At 41.4% G+C, this 18,316-nt stretch overlaps 1 protein-coding gene across 1 annotated transcript; it reads right to left on the bottom strand.

Annotated features, from left to right (window-relative positions):
- Window positions 1–13,052: 13,052 nt before the first annotated feature.
- Window positions 13,053–13,934, bottom strand: LOC119652395. The gene is made up of 2 exons (XM_038056503.1): window positions 13,810–13,934; window positions 13,053–13,732 (listed from the first exon to the last, which is right to left on the bottom strand). The coding sequence occupies exon 2, from the start codon at window positions 13,602–13,604 to the stop codon at window positions 13,125–13,127; it is 480 nt and encodes a 159-aa protein (XP_037912431.1). The 5' UTR covers window positions 13,605–13,732; window positions 13,810–13,934; the 3' UTR covers window positions 13,053–13,124.
- Between the last annotated feature and the right edge of the window lie 4,382 nt (window positions 13,935–18,316).

Below are 18,316 nucleotides of genomic sequence, written 5' to 3' on the forward strand. Positions count from 1 at the left end.
TCGCAAGTCCGGAACCATTTAGTGTGGATACTACCTATATGATGTAAAGTGGTACTGCTCCTGGCCCAACGGTAGGAAGGAGGGTGTGCGACTAACTCTGAAGAACTGTCACCGTTAAAAAGTAGTTTATCTGACTTCCAGAGAAGGAACATAATAGCGAGACTCTGAAGTAACTTGGTGTCTAGAATAACCTCTACACATCCACATGGATGCTGATATGCAGCAAAGAGAAGAAATGGCTAATAGGCCAAAAACTTTCTTTGCTATCGGCATTTTGAACCAGATTTTAGGAAGGTTCGGGAACTATTTTCCCCGTAACGTGGACAAAATTCCTAGTAGAGCATTTGTTAGAACTATCCAATCTGGCAAGAAAAGAAAATGGTCAACTTGGGTAATGAACTCATGTCCTTCAATACGGTTGGGCATGAAGCTGGCATCCCCTAAGCTCTTGCAGAAGAGTGAAGAGTATCGAACAATACTACACTCTCAGATCACATGCGCATTGATTTCGAAATGGGCATGGATTCACCTCCAACACCTTTCGAAATCTGCGGAAGAGAGGTTGGGAGACGTTGCTTGTATACAAAAAAGGGACCAAGGGGCGAAATGGGCTGTAGAGCTTCTAACCGTTCGGAGCTAAAAAGGAGAAGGTCATTGAGTCTCATCTAGTTCCTCCGAAAATAAATCACATATGCATATATGTATACTTTATTTGACATTCTGATTTTTCCCAAGTATACTTCACTACATTGCATTTAATCTGTTTTCGTCCTTTGCAGTCATAAATCACTTATCACTACCTGAAAACTTTCATTTAAAAAACATAACCTGAAAGCTAATTTTGGACTTGATTGGATAAACTTTTCATTATATTCAAGGAAAAAAAAGTGATTACTACTCATGAAAAAATTATCACCCTAGGAAGGAAAAGTTTCAATTCCCATTGAAAATAATCTCCCTCTTTCCGATAGAATTCTACATTTCCGCAAGAAGTTTTCCACTTAGCTTCACACTTGAGATTTCTATGATACGATTATTGTTTCACTTTTACGATATACTTTATTTACTTGGGTGGCTGAGTTGCTGGACCTTTTCATCTATATTTATCATCACAGGAAAGTTTTTCGCATTATTGTTTTGCAAGTTGAAGTCGTTTATGGTGAGTTATACTATAAAATTCCTTAGGGGAAGAGCTAAGAAAAGTTTACATGCTGACGGCAACCAAAAATAACATAGTAATATGGCTCGGCATTTTCTTCTGCAAAACAAGGGAGTTCAAATAATTTATGATAAAACATACATGCATATTATATAATATACAGGTTAATTGAAAATTCGACTTATTCCTTAAAATAGGTTGTAGCCTATAGACGGCATTTACAACAAACTAAGTTGAAATAACTTAGGGTCAAAATAATTGGTTCTTCATCGCTCGACTTGGTAATTACTGAAGGGACAAACACAGTGCATTTATCATCCACGTATATCCATATTTCTTTATTTTATATATTTAAGTGTTGAAGGGTAGTATATACCTCAGTAAGGCTCGCAGTTTCGACACTGTAATTCTAAATAATACCTGTGTAATATGCAACCTACACCCACAGCCCTACTACCAAACCTTGGTCTCACGTCTACGTTGGTAAATCCGGAACAATGCAAAACAACCAGCGCCGTAAAACAGATATGAGCCAACTGGTCCCTTATCTGCACATATAGTTGCAGCCAAGAAGGGCGGTCTTCTGAATCTCCGGCAGTATCAGCGAGGAGAGGTGCCTAAATCAAAAGAAAATTGATGCATATTCTTTCTAGGTGGTATCTTGATCCACCAAGGGATAGCACGAGAATGGGGTTTCATTTCGATAAGAAATTTGAAACACGTTTGAACAATAAGGCAAACAGGGAGAGTATGGCAATGACCTAAAGCTCCAGCAATTGATTACCTAGTGTACACGCCGGCGGAATTAGTCCAAGGAAGACGTATTTTGAACCAATAAGAAAGCACCCCAGTATATTCATGGTGAAACGGAAAAACATTTCGCTCTCTTCGATTGCTTAGAACCGACTATCTCAGTCGAAAAACATCAAAACGCTAATCACTCAGCTTATTTGAAATTTACATGCCAACTCGAATATCGCTCTGCCCCCAGCTGAAACCAAGGGGTTCGCACGAGAAAACCCACAGCGTGGTTACTCGGTCATAAATGCTGACTGGCAGACATTAAAGCGGACACTCTTCTTCCCGGTGACTCTGTGCTCTGGAAGAAAGTTCAAGCAGAACCTTGGGCTTAACCAAAACCACAGTACATCTAATAAGTAGTGTGCACACTCAATGAATGGGAATTGCGAATATATTGGAGAAACTTATCAGTAGATACTGTTACATGGAAGGGCCTATGGTGTGTACTGATAAGCTTCAATGAGAATTCGCAAATCCGGGACCATTGAATGCAGGTACTGCCTATTAGATATACTGTGCCTTGAACATCCAATCTAAACTAGAACTCCCCACGCTCGAAGGTCTTATATGAGCCCTCGTAAATTAGTAGAGAAGCCTCCGTCTGGCATCAGTCCTCATCTGGGAGTGGATGCAGAGTTCGAATTCTCTAAGGGCGTTGGCCACTGACTGCGCATAACGATAAGATAGTCTCCAGAACTGCCTCTCTTATCGAGGACCAGATAGTCGAGAAACCGTAGGTTCCTCCTATACACCAGATCAGCATGGCTGAGAACAAACTCTTAGCGGACAGATGTACGGAGCCCAAGCAAAAGAAAGGCAAGACCTGCGACCAGAACGGAAAGCGGTTTTAACATTGCCAAAATATCAACTGCGACTGGAATGATAATCTCTAAGATTCAGGATAAAGCGTCTGCGACTAACTTGTCTCTATCAGACACATATGTCCGAAGTAAACTGCCTTATGAAGGTTAGGTACCAAAATTTGCGAAGAAGCGCCATGTCGGACTTTTGCCATGAGGCAAATGTAACAGACTTATGGTTCGTGAATAAAAAGAACGGGCTGCTTTCAAGGGAAAAATGGGAGTATTTAACGCTCAGATACGCAGCTAATAGCTCACGATCGTAAATGCTGTAGTTCCGTTGGACGGGATTCAACTACTTCGAGATGAAACTTAATGGCTGCCAAGTTCAGTTCATCTGCTGGTGAAGAGAAGCACCTACTGCGATATCTTTGTCACCGACGAACGCGACTAGGGGAGCATCCCGTTGGAGGAATGCCACAAGAACAGAATAGTGTCTGCCTGGCTATTGCTTTGTGGTCTCAAACGCTTGTAGGGCTTCTGGAGACCACACCGATTTACGTTTTACTGTTCCCACTATAAAATGTAGGAAGATAACATAATCGTTTGATGAACCATGTATTCATAAGTACAAGGTCCTGGGTGTCCGCAAAAACGATTTTATGAATATCCTTCGGTTGTTGCTTACTTCCTGAACTACTTACAAATTTCTCTTATCAATAAATGCTCGCGGTAGATGCAATTTCCGAGCCGATGCATTACACGCTACAATGGTAAGGCTCATTGTTGAATGACTTAGCGATCTAGACGCAGTTCCTATGTCTGCGCCCAGATCTTGTCGCAGATTTATCCCCCTTGAGAGAGCTTCGACAAATTTTGCAACCTCGACTTTCCCGATGTTCCATCCGTGGGGTGTTTGCCGTCAGAATATTAGGAGGAGCCATTTATCGTTTCGAGGGAAATGTACTCACTATGAAATCTTTCAGTACCTTCTATCAATAGGCCACTGACACTCAAGATTCCGTAGCAGAACCAGGGCGTATTTAGGACAATAAGTCCTGTTCTGATCTTGCCTTCCAAGGTAACGAGCCTATTCCGAAAATCTTCCAACGTCAATAATTCACTAACTTGAATATCACGCTATCATAAAACTTCAATAATTCATTGAGCTTATTTAAATTGTATATGTCAACTCGAACATCGCCCCTTAAATATATAAGAGCAAGACATTACATTATTCGAACCGACAGCCAAGGGGCTATCAAGGCACTTAGGTCCAACCAAGTGAATTCTAAATTGGTATGGGAATGTCTTAACAACCTAAACATGCTCGCTTCGCTCAACAAGGTCAGCATACTCTGGGTCCCAGGACACATACTAGGTTAGCAGGCAATGAATCAATAGACGAGCTGGCATGAAAAACGAAGAGAGAATCGTACTGGACCAGCCTACCAAAATTGGAAGAGTCCAGGGTGCTGACAGGAGGACACAAATCCAACCACTTTGTGGTGGTTGTAGATTGTTGACGTATCGCTTCAGTTAACAGGATTACTATTGTAATGGTTATATGATCGTGAAAGCTCAAAAAGTCGCTGAATAGGCCTTGCTTATCAAAATTTCTGATGAAAATATGCTAGCCTCCATTTAGTAATCCTATTTATAGACAAATGCACTCACCCATTCTCAGAGAATTAAGGGTTTCTGAGAATCACTTGTCCTAAAAGTTCCAGTCCAGGTATTTTATGGTTATAATTTTTACTTTTCTGGTTAAGTTACTACCTGAGTTGTTTTAGTCTTTTATGGTTTTTACCCATATGGATTCAATTGGAAAAGGTCACATTATTTTCCGGGATGGACTGGTTGAATACTCAATTAATAAAATGACAATCTTCCTAGGAAACAACATAACTAAATATTTACCTTTAACTAGCAAAGACTGAGTGCGGACCTCTAGAACTTTTATACTGAGACAATTCACCAGAAGAGTATGAAAATTGTTTGCTTGAAAATTTGATACCGGAATTGTTGTTGGTTGTGTAGGCGAACTTTAATTTTATGATATCTAATGTAATTTAAAAGAATTTTCTGTTGTGAATTGGATGCTCAATGCAAATAATGACGGCGACAGGTCATTTCCAAAACTTCCTTTTACTGCTAAGATTACGGTGTGCACGAATTACTTCTGAGATTTGTGATCATGCGTATTTTTGAATAATGCATAGTGAATAATAATAATAATAATCGTTGGCGCAACAATCCATATTGGATCAGGGCCTTGAAGTGTGTTAGAGCACTTCATTCAAGACCGTAACGGTACACTAGGAGGCAATGTGGTCAGCATTGCGCTCGCCCGAGATTATTACCCTGATTTGACTCAGGTACTCATTCACAGGTGAGTCGACTGGTATCCGACGGCAAATCACGATGCAAATTCCACTGCCACCAGTGAGATTTGAACCGCAACCTTCCGTGTGACAGCCTAGTGCTCTAACCACTGAGCTATCCGGACACATAGTGAATAAGAATGGGCAAAATGCAAAATCAAAACGTCACCTTCCTGTCGTGCCTGCCGAATAATGCTAACAACCCACTTGCGCACACAATGTATAATAGTTTCCAGCAATGGAAGCAAAAGGATATTTGCGTGGACTGTAGAGGGTTACCCGCCCAGCATACCGAGTGGATTACCATAAATTTTGTGGATGTTGCCGAAGAGGAAGTTCGACGAGCCATAAACATCTCGAAGAACTGGAAGTGCCCTGGTCTGGATCGGGTGCGAAAATTTGAGTAAAAAATTCATCAGTATACAAGGTGACGCAAAAGTTACTAGAACCCTACATTAGATGTTCAATGCTAATGCAACAATAAAGACCATTGTTTAGGTATCCCCAAGAACAAGTGCGGAAATTTAAAAATAATTCGTATAGATATGCAGCAATCTCGAAGAAAATATACAGATATTCCTCTACATGCGGTTAGAATGACAATATTCTACCCCTTATACGTCGACGTTGAAAGAGGCTCATCTATCTATGACGTATATTTCCGCTGCAGTATTCCGTTCTGGTGGCCCACATTACCGCCTGATAGGTAATTATTGGCCTCATTATCTCAGTGTATATTCAGCAGCACTTTTGGGGTGCATCCCCATTTTTCCCCTGCTTTAGACCTGCACCTGCACACCAGAGCCCTTGTGGCTTCCCCATATATATTCAACATATGTCTTCCACAGTAATTTTTGGTCTGATGTGAATCCCAACTATTTGACCTCTGCTACTCGTTTCACCTTCATTCCATGTAATCTAGTGGTTCTCAGGTAATCAAGCTTGCGTTTCCTAGTTTTGTTTTTGTTTTTAAAATCATTTTTATTTTTAAGAAATAGGTAACAATAGTATATAGATTGGAAAAATGAACAATAAAAAACAATCTTTTAAAACAACAAAAATAACTTAAATCTAATGGCCACTGTGGGCTCTCAAAGTTTTCGAATAACAATTTACAGGCAGAGAAGAGAAACAGTAAGAAATAAAAATCTAATTTTACAATAAGTTGTCAGGAAATGATCGAAAACCTGACAGAATTCCCTTGGCCTTAGTGGCAAATAAAGAAATATAAAAGTAATACTAGTAATAAATGTTTTATCGCTTCAAAAGATACTTTTAACTTAAATTATTGTGCTTAAAACTATCATAATTATATATTTTATATTATATATTTTTTTTATTTTTTTTACAATAACAATAGAATAGAAAAGGTAATAATAACAGTTGTAGTATTTACAAAGAAGCAAAGAATAATAACGTATGTATGTATAAGTTATTATACAGCTGGAGGCAATATCAGCACCCGTTCAATATATACATATTTACAAAGCCCCACCAAGAAACAAATGGCAGAACTGAGCACGGCCGCTGCTAACCGGCATCCCGCAGCCACCAGTACCAAGATTTCTCTTTTTCATCCCGCTTAATATCAATTGCCCTCGCTCTGGAGTATCTCCAGTCGAATCCCGGAGCCCCCACTGTCAAATTCGGGGGGTATTCTATCCTTTTGTCCATGGCCCGTCTATGTATATGATACATAACCGGATCACCGGCAGAATCAAGAATTAGACCATTCCTGTCAAGATACACGAACGCTTCGGGAGGAATGAAGCCTGTCGTGAGAGTTTTCTCGAAATACCCATCATTTGGGTAGAACGGCTGCGAAACCCAAGGGTTCTCACCATGCGAAGCGGATCGCACTATATGATTCCGAATCAATCTGACGATAACTGTGTCGATTCTCGGCACAGCCACGGCTGCATACATTATTTCATTAGTTACATAGTGCTTATAGTTTGACGAAGCAGTCCTATTAAGCCCCGTGCAAGCACGCAGACACTTCCTTTCAAAGATCCTTATTTTCTCCATTTGGCTAGCACTCAAATTAAACCAGATAACACACCCGTAGGTGAGCACCGGTCTAACCAAAGTAAGATAGCAAATAATCTTAACCTTCCGGCTAAGATGTGGAGCATAAAAGAGTCTTCAAACAGATATGAATGCCTTGCGAGCGCTTTCTAGCGCGACTTTAACGTGCTCGTTAAATTGGAGACGCTCGTCAAGACGCACACCCAGGTATCTAACGCACTTCTTATGAGGAATGCGCTCAGAACTATCCTCGTTCCCGACAATGTGGAAATCTCTCCAATTCCTTTTCAAGTTCATACTGGCGTACGCCAAGGAATTTCGAAACAGAATCGTTTCACACTTTTGTGCATTGATTTTCATCCGCCAACTGTTCCTGAAGAAATTAATAGCATTGAACATCCTCTGAAGTTCAACTTGCACCTCAGTTACCTTCTTGTGCGCCGTGTAGGCTATCAGATCGTCAGCAAAGGCAACCAACGACCTTTTAGGAGATTTATTAAAATCGAAAGAATTGAGTAATTCGCCGGCAAATACCGCAAAAAGTGTAGGCGCAGTCACTGTCCCTTGCTGTAATCCATTCAGAACATGAAATTCTCTGCTAGTAGTGAGATTTCCGTCCGTAATGACAAAGCACTTGCCATACAGCATACTACACATCATCGCTACGAGGTGGCTGGGAAACTCATTCTTCAGGAGCCTGAAAATTAGTCCATCCAGCCAGACGGTATCAAAGGCTTTCTCCATGTCTATAAGGCAAGCGCCTACGCACTCAACATTGTTAATCCGCCAGCAAATATCAGACGTTACCTTCGTTATTGCATGTATTGTCGAATGTCCAGATTGAAATCCGAATTGCGCATTCGACAGTAATTCCTTCCTCTTGATATGCCCGTTCAAGGCTTTCAATACCAAAACCTTGCTAATGTTAGGCAGCAAACTGATTGCGCGGTAACTTTGAGGGCTGGATGAATCCTTCCCTGTCTTTAAAATCGGGAATACTCGGGCTTTCTTCCATTGTCCTGGAATTGTTCAATAAATTATTGAACAAAATGCAATAATTACGAATGGCAATGTCTGGTAAATGCCTGAGGACCACGTTGGGAATGCCATCCATACCGGATGATCTCTTATTGTTTACTCTTCTGAATATGGAAGTTAACTCTACACATGAGACAAAGTAATCAAGCAGATTATCACTCGGTATGAGATCAGCCTACAACGCAGAGCTAAATTGGAGAACTGTGGTGCCGGTCAGGCTATATTTGAAATTGCGGACATCTCGTTCTACAATTTCCAAAAGTCGCGTTGGCTCTAAATTCGTTCTGGGCCGATGCACCGATTCAAAGTGCTCCCCTATAAGTTCGAGTTTCAGAGCATCATCCATCACGATGTAATTGCCTTGCGCATCAGCAATTACACTATTCGTGTCTGTACCTGAGTCAATAAGGTGTTGTATCTCGCTGCCACCGACTTTAATTCTCGGTACAGTTATTCGTGACTTCTTCCGGAGTAACGTATTTATCTTAGTAAACATGGAATCTGGATCGCTTGGTGAAATACCCTTTAATTTCTCCCGCCATTGGAAGTTCACTTCATTTACGTAATGTTGACGGAAGTGATTTGAACTCAACCAATATGGGATGATGATAGTCCCCATATCTCCGATAGATTTTGTTGACGCGAGTGAGCAGAAGGCTTTTCACTTTTTTCATCCGTTTTATGGCTGCAGTTTCATATCCTTCCATATTATTGCGAGGTTTAATCTTAGGGACGACTTGTTCAATTGTTTCCAGCGTCAAGTTCTCCAGCTTGAGAAGATACTGAAGTATTTCCTCGTTGCTCAAGTTCCTGTCACCTGGTGCAATTGTACTATCGTTTTCCCCATCAAGAAGTGGGCATTCCTCTCGATATCCCCGAATAAACCTCTCTTGGAATTTCTTCCAATTTGTTTGTTTAAACAAACCTCGCTTTCCTGCACCAGTTACTAGTGATTCGTAACCCAGTTTAAATTCTATCACATAGGCGGTCGCCATATTTGCTTCTACAGAACCTAGGAGTTCATCAACTACCAATGTACACATTAGCGGAAATTATACCACACCTTTTCACCAATCTTGAGTAGTGTTCATGAAAATATTATAGAATTTGCATCTGGCTGTAGCTCTATTTGCCTACTCTCTGACATTCCTCCCATCCAGAAGGCTAGGGTGTTCGTCAGTCCCTTGCGATCTTATCTCTGTGCGCGATGTGTTATCGGACGCTCCTTCGATGTCCAACAATGCACAAAGTGCTATTTTTTTGTTTCTATGGCATCGCGTACTACATCTGTCAGCGAATTTAGGGCAGTTTCGTTTGGCCGTCCTAACCAGTAAGTGTATTGATTTGCGTTTAGGTGATTGCGCATTAGAACGTTAGTCCTTCTATAGTTTTTTATGACCTTCTCAACCATTTTAAGTACAAGATTTAGGTTGAAAAGGATCCCTTTTACCCGCTTTCGGCATGGGGACCACTCTTGTCCCACTTCCGTGACCTTGGTATATATTCCAAAATTATGCGGCCCCTGATTTCTATGCCTCTCTAGAGTAATGCTGGGAAAATGCCACCTCTACTCCAGGTTCCTAAAGCGCACCTTACCCTAGCTTCCAAGCGTACCTCTTTCGCTAGTTCCCAATTCACCTTTCTTGCCCTTCTATCCATTGTTGGGATATCACGCAGAACGGGATAGAATCCCGTAAAATGAATTCTGGAAAGCAGACGAGGCAGACCCTGCCTAAGAAGGAGCGATGGCGTAGGTCAGGACGCCAGACAGCTTTTAGGGATATCGAATTGGTGGACCTCGGCCGTCTGGAGTTCCTTGTTAAGGCAGGCCTAGACCGGATACCGGTTGTTGCGTCGTTGATGATGATGATTTTTTCTTCTCATTATCACTGACGTGAAGAAGTTTAGTGGACCATGTTATCTTTCCTCAAACACGTCGACAATGCTGGCCACATACACCGGCTCCCTTACTGAAACATAGACACTCTGCGCTTGCGAGCCAAGTTTAGAAATATAAGCCTCATTAACGTTCACGCCCCTATAGAGGAGACTGCAGAGTCGGAGAAGGATACTTTCTACGAGGCAGTAGAACCAACCCTCGAAGCCTGTCCCAGATATGATATCAAAATCATACTTGGGGATTTTAACAGCCAAGTAGGGAACAAGCCCGTATTCAGGCGATACGTATGCTCCCATAGCTTACACGAAAAAACAAATGATAACGGACTGCGGATTATTCAATTAGCAGGGTCACACGAAATGGTTGTTGGAAGTACCTGGTTTGCGCGGAAAGCGGTCCACAAACATACGTGGGCCTCTCCAGACGGGACCACTTTCAAACAAATTGACCACGTGTTGATCGAACGCCGCCACCTCTCAGCCTTGATGAATGTCAGAACATATAGGGGGGCCAATATAGACTCCGATCACTATCTCGTTGGCATGGTGCTCCGAGCTCGAATAACAATACCACCTAGAATCCCCTCTGACAATCAGGTGAGAGTGAACACTGAAGCCATCCACAACACAACCCTCCGCGATACCTATAAGAGGGAAATGGATGTCGCAATAACTGCAGTCAACAGAAGACCTGGAGATGAAGCATCAACAAATGATCTTCACAATCACCTGAAGAACGTTATCATGGATACGCCCACGAACATACTTGGCCTCAGCCGCAAAAGGAGCCGGAACGGCTGGTTTGATGATGAATGTAAGCTAGCAACGGAAGAATGCCGCATACCGAATAATGTTGCATTCTCAAAGAACGCAGGCACGCGCAGAGGCTTATCACGAACTCCGTCGAGCGGAGAAGCGACTTCACAGACGGAAAAAGGAAGCCTGGAAGAACCAACAAGTCTGTGAACTAGAAAAGTACAGGGAGCAACCGCACTAGGCGTGCAAGTTTTACCAACAAGTCAGCAGGATGAAGCCTTATACACCTCGATGCTCATCCTGCCGAGACAAAGAGGGAAATCTGATTTCCGACAGAATGGGCATATTAGAGCGATGGGTTGAGTACTTTGATGAGCTACTGAACAACCAGAACATCGGCGAGTTGGAGGTCCCGCCAACTGAAGACGACGGGCAAATACTGCCACCACCAAGTTTAGGAGAAACAGTCCGTGCAATTCATCGGCTAAAAAATCATAAGTCGCCAGAAGCCGATGGAATTACAGCTGTATTGGTTAAATATGGAGACCAGTTACACCAAGTGGTTCATCAACTTGTGCTCAAGGTATGGGACAGCGAATCAATGCCTGATAATTGGCAACGAGGCATTATCTGTCTCATACATAAAAAGGGAGATATCACACAGTGCAGTAATTATAGAGGTATCACGTTGCTGAGTACCATCTATAAGATATTCTCCACTATCTTGCTAGGCCGGATAGCCCCATACACCCAGAACATCATTGGCACATACCAAGGAGGCTTCACTCCAGGCAAATCAGCAACAGATCAGATTTTCTCTCTGCAGCAAACGATGGAAAAACTGTTGGAATATGAACAACAGTTGCACCATCTGTTCATCGACTTTAAAGCGGCCTATGATAGCATAGCCAGGGTAAAACTGTACACGGCCATGGGAGAATTCGGTATCCCGACGAAATTAATTAGACTTACTAGGCTGACCCTGACCAATATGCGAAGCCAGATAAAAGCAGCAGGATCACTCTCAAGACCATTCGACATCAACAACGGTCTACGGCAAGGGGATGCCCTATCATGCGTCCTCTTTAACCTGGCCCTCGAGAAAGTGATCCGTGATGCTGAGGTAAATGCAAGAGGTACGATCCTCTTCAAGTCCACCTAACTACTGGCCTATGCTGACGATATCGACATCATGGGAAGAACCACCCGAGACGTACAAACTGCCTTCATCCAGATCGAGCAGGCGGCGCGAGATCTTGGGCTACACATCAATGAAGGCAAGACAAAATATATGGTGGCAACGTCAGCACCGAAGACGAATCAACCAACAACATCAAACCACACTGGTCAAACACGAAGAAGAATAAGGATAGGAGAATACAACTTTGAGACCGTTGACAATTTCTCCTATCTAGGGTCGAAAATCACAACCGATAACAGCTACGATGATGAAATCCGCGCACGGTTGTTGTCAGCCAACAGAGCCTATTTCAGCTTACCAAGACTGTTCCGCTCGAAACGTCTCACCATAGGGTCAGAGCTCTTACTGTACAAGACTATGATCTTGCCAGTCCTCATGTTTTCCTCGGAAACTTGGGTTCTTAGCAAGAAAAATTGCGAACTCTTGGCCGCGTTCGAGAGAAGAATCCTCCGAAGAATTTTTGGCCCCCTACATGAGGGTGGACGATTCCGTAGCCTACACAATGACGAAATATATGAGCGATACCATGACCGTCTGGTTGTGGATAAAATCCGGCTCAATAGGTTACGGTGGGCGAATCACTTAATCCGTATGGAAGAGGATGACCCAGTCCGGAAAGTCTATAAGGACAATATCTATGGTAGAAAAAGAAGACGAGGCAGACCCTGCCTAACATGGAGCGACTGCGTAGGTCAGGACGCCAGACAGCTTTTAGGGATATCGAATTCGTGGACCTCGGGGCAAAACCAGGACGTCTGGAGTTCCTTATTAAGACAGACCTAGACGGGATACCGGTTGTTGCGCCGTTGATGACAATGATGATGATCGAGGGCATCGATCGCTGTATCTTAAAAAACCTTATTTTAAGCAACGGCACACCCAAGTTGCGACTGTTTTGCACCAATGTTTTCTCTGTGCTGACAGATAAGGAGGATAGTTAAAGTAAATTTTTCTCACTGAAAATATGTATATTTTCAAAACAAATATTTAAGTGGCTTAACAGATTTATTGACTAGATGTGCATAAATTAATGCGGATTAAGCAAAATCAAATCAATGCTACCGCTTACAATAAGAATGTTCTTCTAATACTTGTTTAGATTTGTGAAAGTGTGATATAAGAACATTGAGATCTTCCCCCTGTACATGATAGTTTCCAAAATCCCATGTAATCTTTTCTTCTGAATGAACAAGTGGTATCGTATCCCCAATTGTCAACCGTGAATTGTTTTCCTCTGAATTGCTTACCGTTAAAGCCGACGTATACACCTCGCTCAAAGTCGAGGCTTGTGACCCCCAAATTCCGAAATCAAAACTATTGTCCTCGCAATCACTTAAAGTTGAGGAATCGGAACTCAAATCGTTTAAACTAGATACAGTCGAACTGGTTTCACTTATTCCAGGCTCACTATCAATGACAATATTAAACAAATTATTGTGCTCAGGGGGAAGATGTGGCTCTGCTGATTTCAACTCTTTCAGGAGAATGGAGTAATTCGTTTCTTTTCCATTTAAATAATAAAAGTTTTGTAACTTCATCTCCGAGCTGACTAAACGCAGGTATGCACAGATCTTTGAAAACAAGAACACACACTGATCCAGTAATCCAATCGCCCTCTTTTATATTTTAACCTTTTCCATATTTCCAAGGAGAGTTAATCCTCTACCTGAAAGTAATGGCAGTTGATCCGAACTCTTTATAAAGAGAGAATAGCCTGCTAATTACACTGAACCTAGACATTACTTTATATTGAGGGGCTTAATTTGAAAAGACTTTTTTCCATAATGTTATTCTTTTAATCGCCGATTGCCAAATTTTTTACTGTTAATGGATTAAAACTCCACTCATGATAATTATAAAGAGTAATAACTATTTAAGAGGAATTGATTTCCCTAAACTTTTTGTTATTCAATTTATTTCTTAATATATATTTCTCTTATTTACCCTTCTTAAGGGGGTCATCCCGTGTGTCGAATCCACAGAATCAATTTTTTTAGCATCAATTGTATCTAGATATAGTATAGAATATATGGGGAAAGTGATTTTTTGATATTCGGAGTCATTCGGAAATTATAGTGTTAAACATGTGATAAGTCACGTGCCAGATTTATGCCGATCGCCGTAATAAAGCGCGTATTTATCGGTCCGAATGATGTTCGAATGACTTCGCTAAAAGGACAAGAATTGAGGCCAAAGCTGTACATGTGTTTCTTGGCAAAACCTGAAGTTTATGAACTAGGTATAGCAGATTAATGGTCAGTTAAGGTTTTATGGCTAAAAATCGGATTCTACTTTTTACATGCGTTTTTCTCGAAACTGCATGTTGAAAATCGGCTGCCACCATAGCCCAAAATCGATCCAACCAAATTCTTTGAAATTTTCACGACTTATTCAGAACTTATTTCTACGGTCCGTAAACTACGATAATTGCGTTTTTTATAGTTTTTTTTTATTCATTAAAAAAGCCATAAAAAATCACCCAAATTCAAAAAAAAAGTTTAACAAGGCACCAAAAGTTTAATTTTTAATATTTTTTAATAATCCTGTAGTTAAGTCTGCACGTTAAAATGCCATTTACTTTTTTTTCTATAAGATGATCGTAGCGCCCTCTAGCATGGCAGCAGAAAAACACCGTTTTTTGGAAATGAGTGTATAAATTGCTTTGTATTTCAATAATGAACTACGCTATCGGGCTAGAAAAATTACTACGAATGCTCAAAATAGTGATAAATATATTGTGAAAAATTCGTATTTCTATCTCCATCCAGTTCTTCACAAAAAAATTCTAAAAAAGCGAAAAAACGACCTTCACACGGGGTGACCCCTTAAGTTTGTTAAAAATTTATTTGTTTACTTTTTATTGTTCGTCAAGTCTTCTATTTAAAACGTCAAGTCTATCTATTTGTATTTGATTACCATCGTCATCTTTTTTGGTTAGTACCCCTTCCCCTAACACCTGCGAGTATTCTATTTTCTCGGATCTAACAACATCCGTTGGGTTGGTTTTGCGCGGCTCAGTTTGTCGTTTTTCGGGAGCAGGCAACTTTGACGGTAGCAGTTCTTTACATCTTAGCTTCTGCAATGATTTCGCTGCTTCACAACCTCTGTAATTGGCTGGGTGTTTGCCCTTACAATTTACACATTTTGCTAGGGAAGCTCTGTTGTTTAGATTTTTTGAAGATTCATGGTCACCAACACATTTCACACAGCTTGGATTTCGATTGCAATACCTTTGAGTGTAATTGAAACCCTGGCACCTTTTGCACTGGAGTATTACGTCGCTGACTTTTCTCAGTTCCTCTATTTTGGCCATCATATTAAGCATAGCTCTTATGTTGTGAATTTTGTTTGGGTCTTCACTATTGTCGAACGTAAGCACGAACAGTGGGAGTCCTCGCTTACTGATTGATTCTACCTTTTCATTGATTTTTTTTCTTTTTTCAGTATATTCTTAAATGTTAAAACCCGTTTCCTTTAGATAATCAACAATGACATCTTTTTGGCACGTTCAGTGGAGTCCCCTAGCCAGAACCTTGAGAGGCCTATTGTTTTTGTCTTCATACGTATACCATTAGATTTTTTCCATGTTTAGCGTTTTCGAGAGGGCCCTGTAGTCATTTGTGTTTACAGTAAGTACTTTCCAAACATTGTTATTTAGAGTAACTATTAAATACACCTTTATCATGGCTGCTGATAGGAGGCTTTTAACCTTCTGGTGCTAATATTAATCGCCGAAGAAAGTTTTACTTTCAATTTCGTTAGATTTTTCGCTTTATCGCTTTTCGCGACACTCCCCTCATTTGGCCAATTCTTCTTCACCTGCGTGGTATCCTTTTGGTTCATTTACACTAGTGCTGCGGCACTTCGTTGAGAGTGAACTTACCTGAGTCATTTTCTTGAGGATTTTGTTTTCCTGCTGTGGTTCTTTGATTTTCGAACTAAGCTGTAATATAAGCTTTTCTAGCTTATTGAGCTTTTCGTACACACACTTCCTCATTTTGCATTTCTTGAGGTGTTTTCGCTACATTACTAGTTGGTTTTATAGTTTTAGGTTTTCCTTTGGTGTTAGTGACAATTTTTTTTAATAATTTGGTTACGTTTTTGATCGATGATGGTGATCTTCTAATCCTCGAACTCGTACTAAAAAGGTCGATCAAATGCAATAAAAGGTCCTCCCCCGAATCCGTAAAACCGGCCTCCTGAGCGGGTGGATTTTCTGGTACAAATGGTCTGCCACCTGGGGTATATACTCCATTGTTTTGTTCCATTGCATATGGGTGGGTGCAATTTATACCTTTTGCCAGGCTCAAAGGTCTCTGTATTAGAGTGTACGTTGAGACGCCGCTCACTTTTGTTCCCCACACGAAGATTGTCTAATGGTTATCCAGGGCTACCACTGGGAGATATGAGTCGACTTGATCCAGACATTGACAAGGATCATCACTGGCCTTTACCGAGTTAAAGGCGATCAGGAACGTTACCTTGCGTAACTGAAGCCATTCACCCCAAAAATTGCGTGGCATCTTCTGTACTCCGACTGCTCGGAGGTCAGATTGTAGGTCAAGAGTTTCAAGAGGTCTTGTCATAAATATGGGTGCAAGACAAAAAAAAAAAACAAATGTTGCCAAAAATTGAAAAAACAAGTTTCTTATTCCATATTTTTTGTTCTAATGGTTATTTTTAAGGTTTTCTGTAAACACAAAACCTTATTAAAATCGGTTTACTGTCTGTCTGTCTGTCCGTGTGCCAGCTGAATTTCCGCCCCTGCTAAGGTGAGTAGCGTATAGCTGTCCCACCTGATGTTCCTAGTGAACATAACTAGTCCAGTCTTCCTAGCGTTCGCCGTGAGTCCATTGCAGAGGCACCAACTGTGGATTTCGTGCAGAGTTGCATTCAAGCGGTCACATATTGTGTCAACAAACTTGGCGGTAATTATTACGGCTAGGTCGTCCGCAAATGCTTGTGCAAAGACTTTTTTGTCCTCCAGGAGCCACAACAGGGTATTCATTACCATTACAGCGGAGGGAGAACCCTTCCCTGTGGGCAGCTCTAACACATCCTGCTTCAATAGACTTCTGCCCGACCAATATGAGGATTTTTCTTTACTCTAGCATGTGAAGGATCCAACAGATTAACAGCGATTCAATTCCATTCTGTCTTGCCACATCACAAATTGCCGCGAATGAAGCATAATTGAAGGCACTTTCGATGTTTATAAATGCGTCTAAGGCGTATTCTTTTTCAAATATCGCCTTTTCAATTTTTGCCGTGAGTTCATGGAGTGCTGCCTTCGTGGATGTGCCTTTCTTGTATGCGTGTTGCCTATGGTGAAGTGGTCACTTAGGGATGTTTGTATCTCCTATGAACCGATCTACTAGTCTTTCTAGTCCTTTTAGTAGAAAAGACGTTAGACTGATCAGTCGGAAGCTTTTTGCGTCGTTTCCCTGGCTTGGGAATGAATGAATGAATGAATGAATGAATATATATTCCGAATATGTAGACCCAGGACATCCATTGCCTCTATTACTAGCGCAGGAATGATGCCATCCGGACCTGCAGACTTGTATCTACGTCTAACTGGACGCGTTAAATGCCCATTTTACTCGCTCCAGTGATATTACTTTGCATGCCAGATTCAGTCCCTCGGTTGAGGGCTGTATGCACCTGTCAGCCGCGAGATTAGATGTTGGATGCTGCCTGGGAAGTGCACTTCAAGCAAATGGTTTGCCGTTTCTTCCTCGCTTTCTGTGTACCTCCCGTTCTATAAACGTAAATAATCCAGCTTCAGGCTACGTTTTTTAACCAGAATCCGCTTCAGCTTTGAAGTTGCCACAAGAGAGTTAGTCTTTTCGCAGAAGCGTCTCCATGATGATCGTTTAGCCGATCGTATGTTCTTCTTTAGAGGCTTCTGTGCCTCTTTATAGCGATTCCAGCTAACCGCTGAATCACATTTCAGAGCACGATTGATGAGCATCCTTGTCGTTCTCCTCTGTTTTGCTAAATCCGAATTCCACAATGGTGTTTTACCCTTCATTGGCATCTTGAGTGCACAGCTTTCTTCGAAAGCTCCTTTCATGCTAGTTGTTATCATCTGGATTGTCTTCTCAATTCCAGCAATGGAATTGATGCGCTTCCCAGGGATCATGACTATTTTATACGTCGCCCCATCTATCTTCCGCGGATTCCGAAATGGAGGTGGATCCATGCCCATTACGAAATCAATGCGTCTGTGATCCGAGAGTGTGATATA

This window comes from Hermetia illucens, chromosome 3 (assembly GCF_905115235.1).
Source record: "Hermetia illucens chromosome 3, iHerIll2.2.curated.20191125, whole genome shotgun sequence".
NCBI lineage: Eukaryota > Metazoa > Arthropoda > Insecta > Diptera > Stratiomyidae > Hermetia > Hermetia illucens.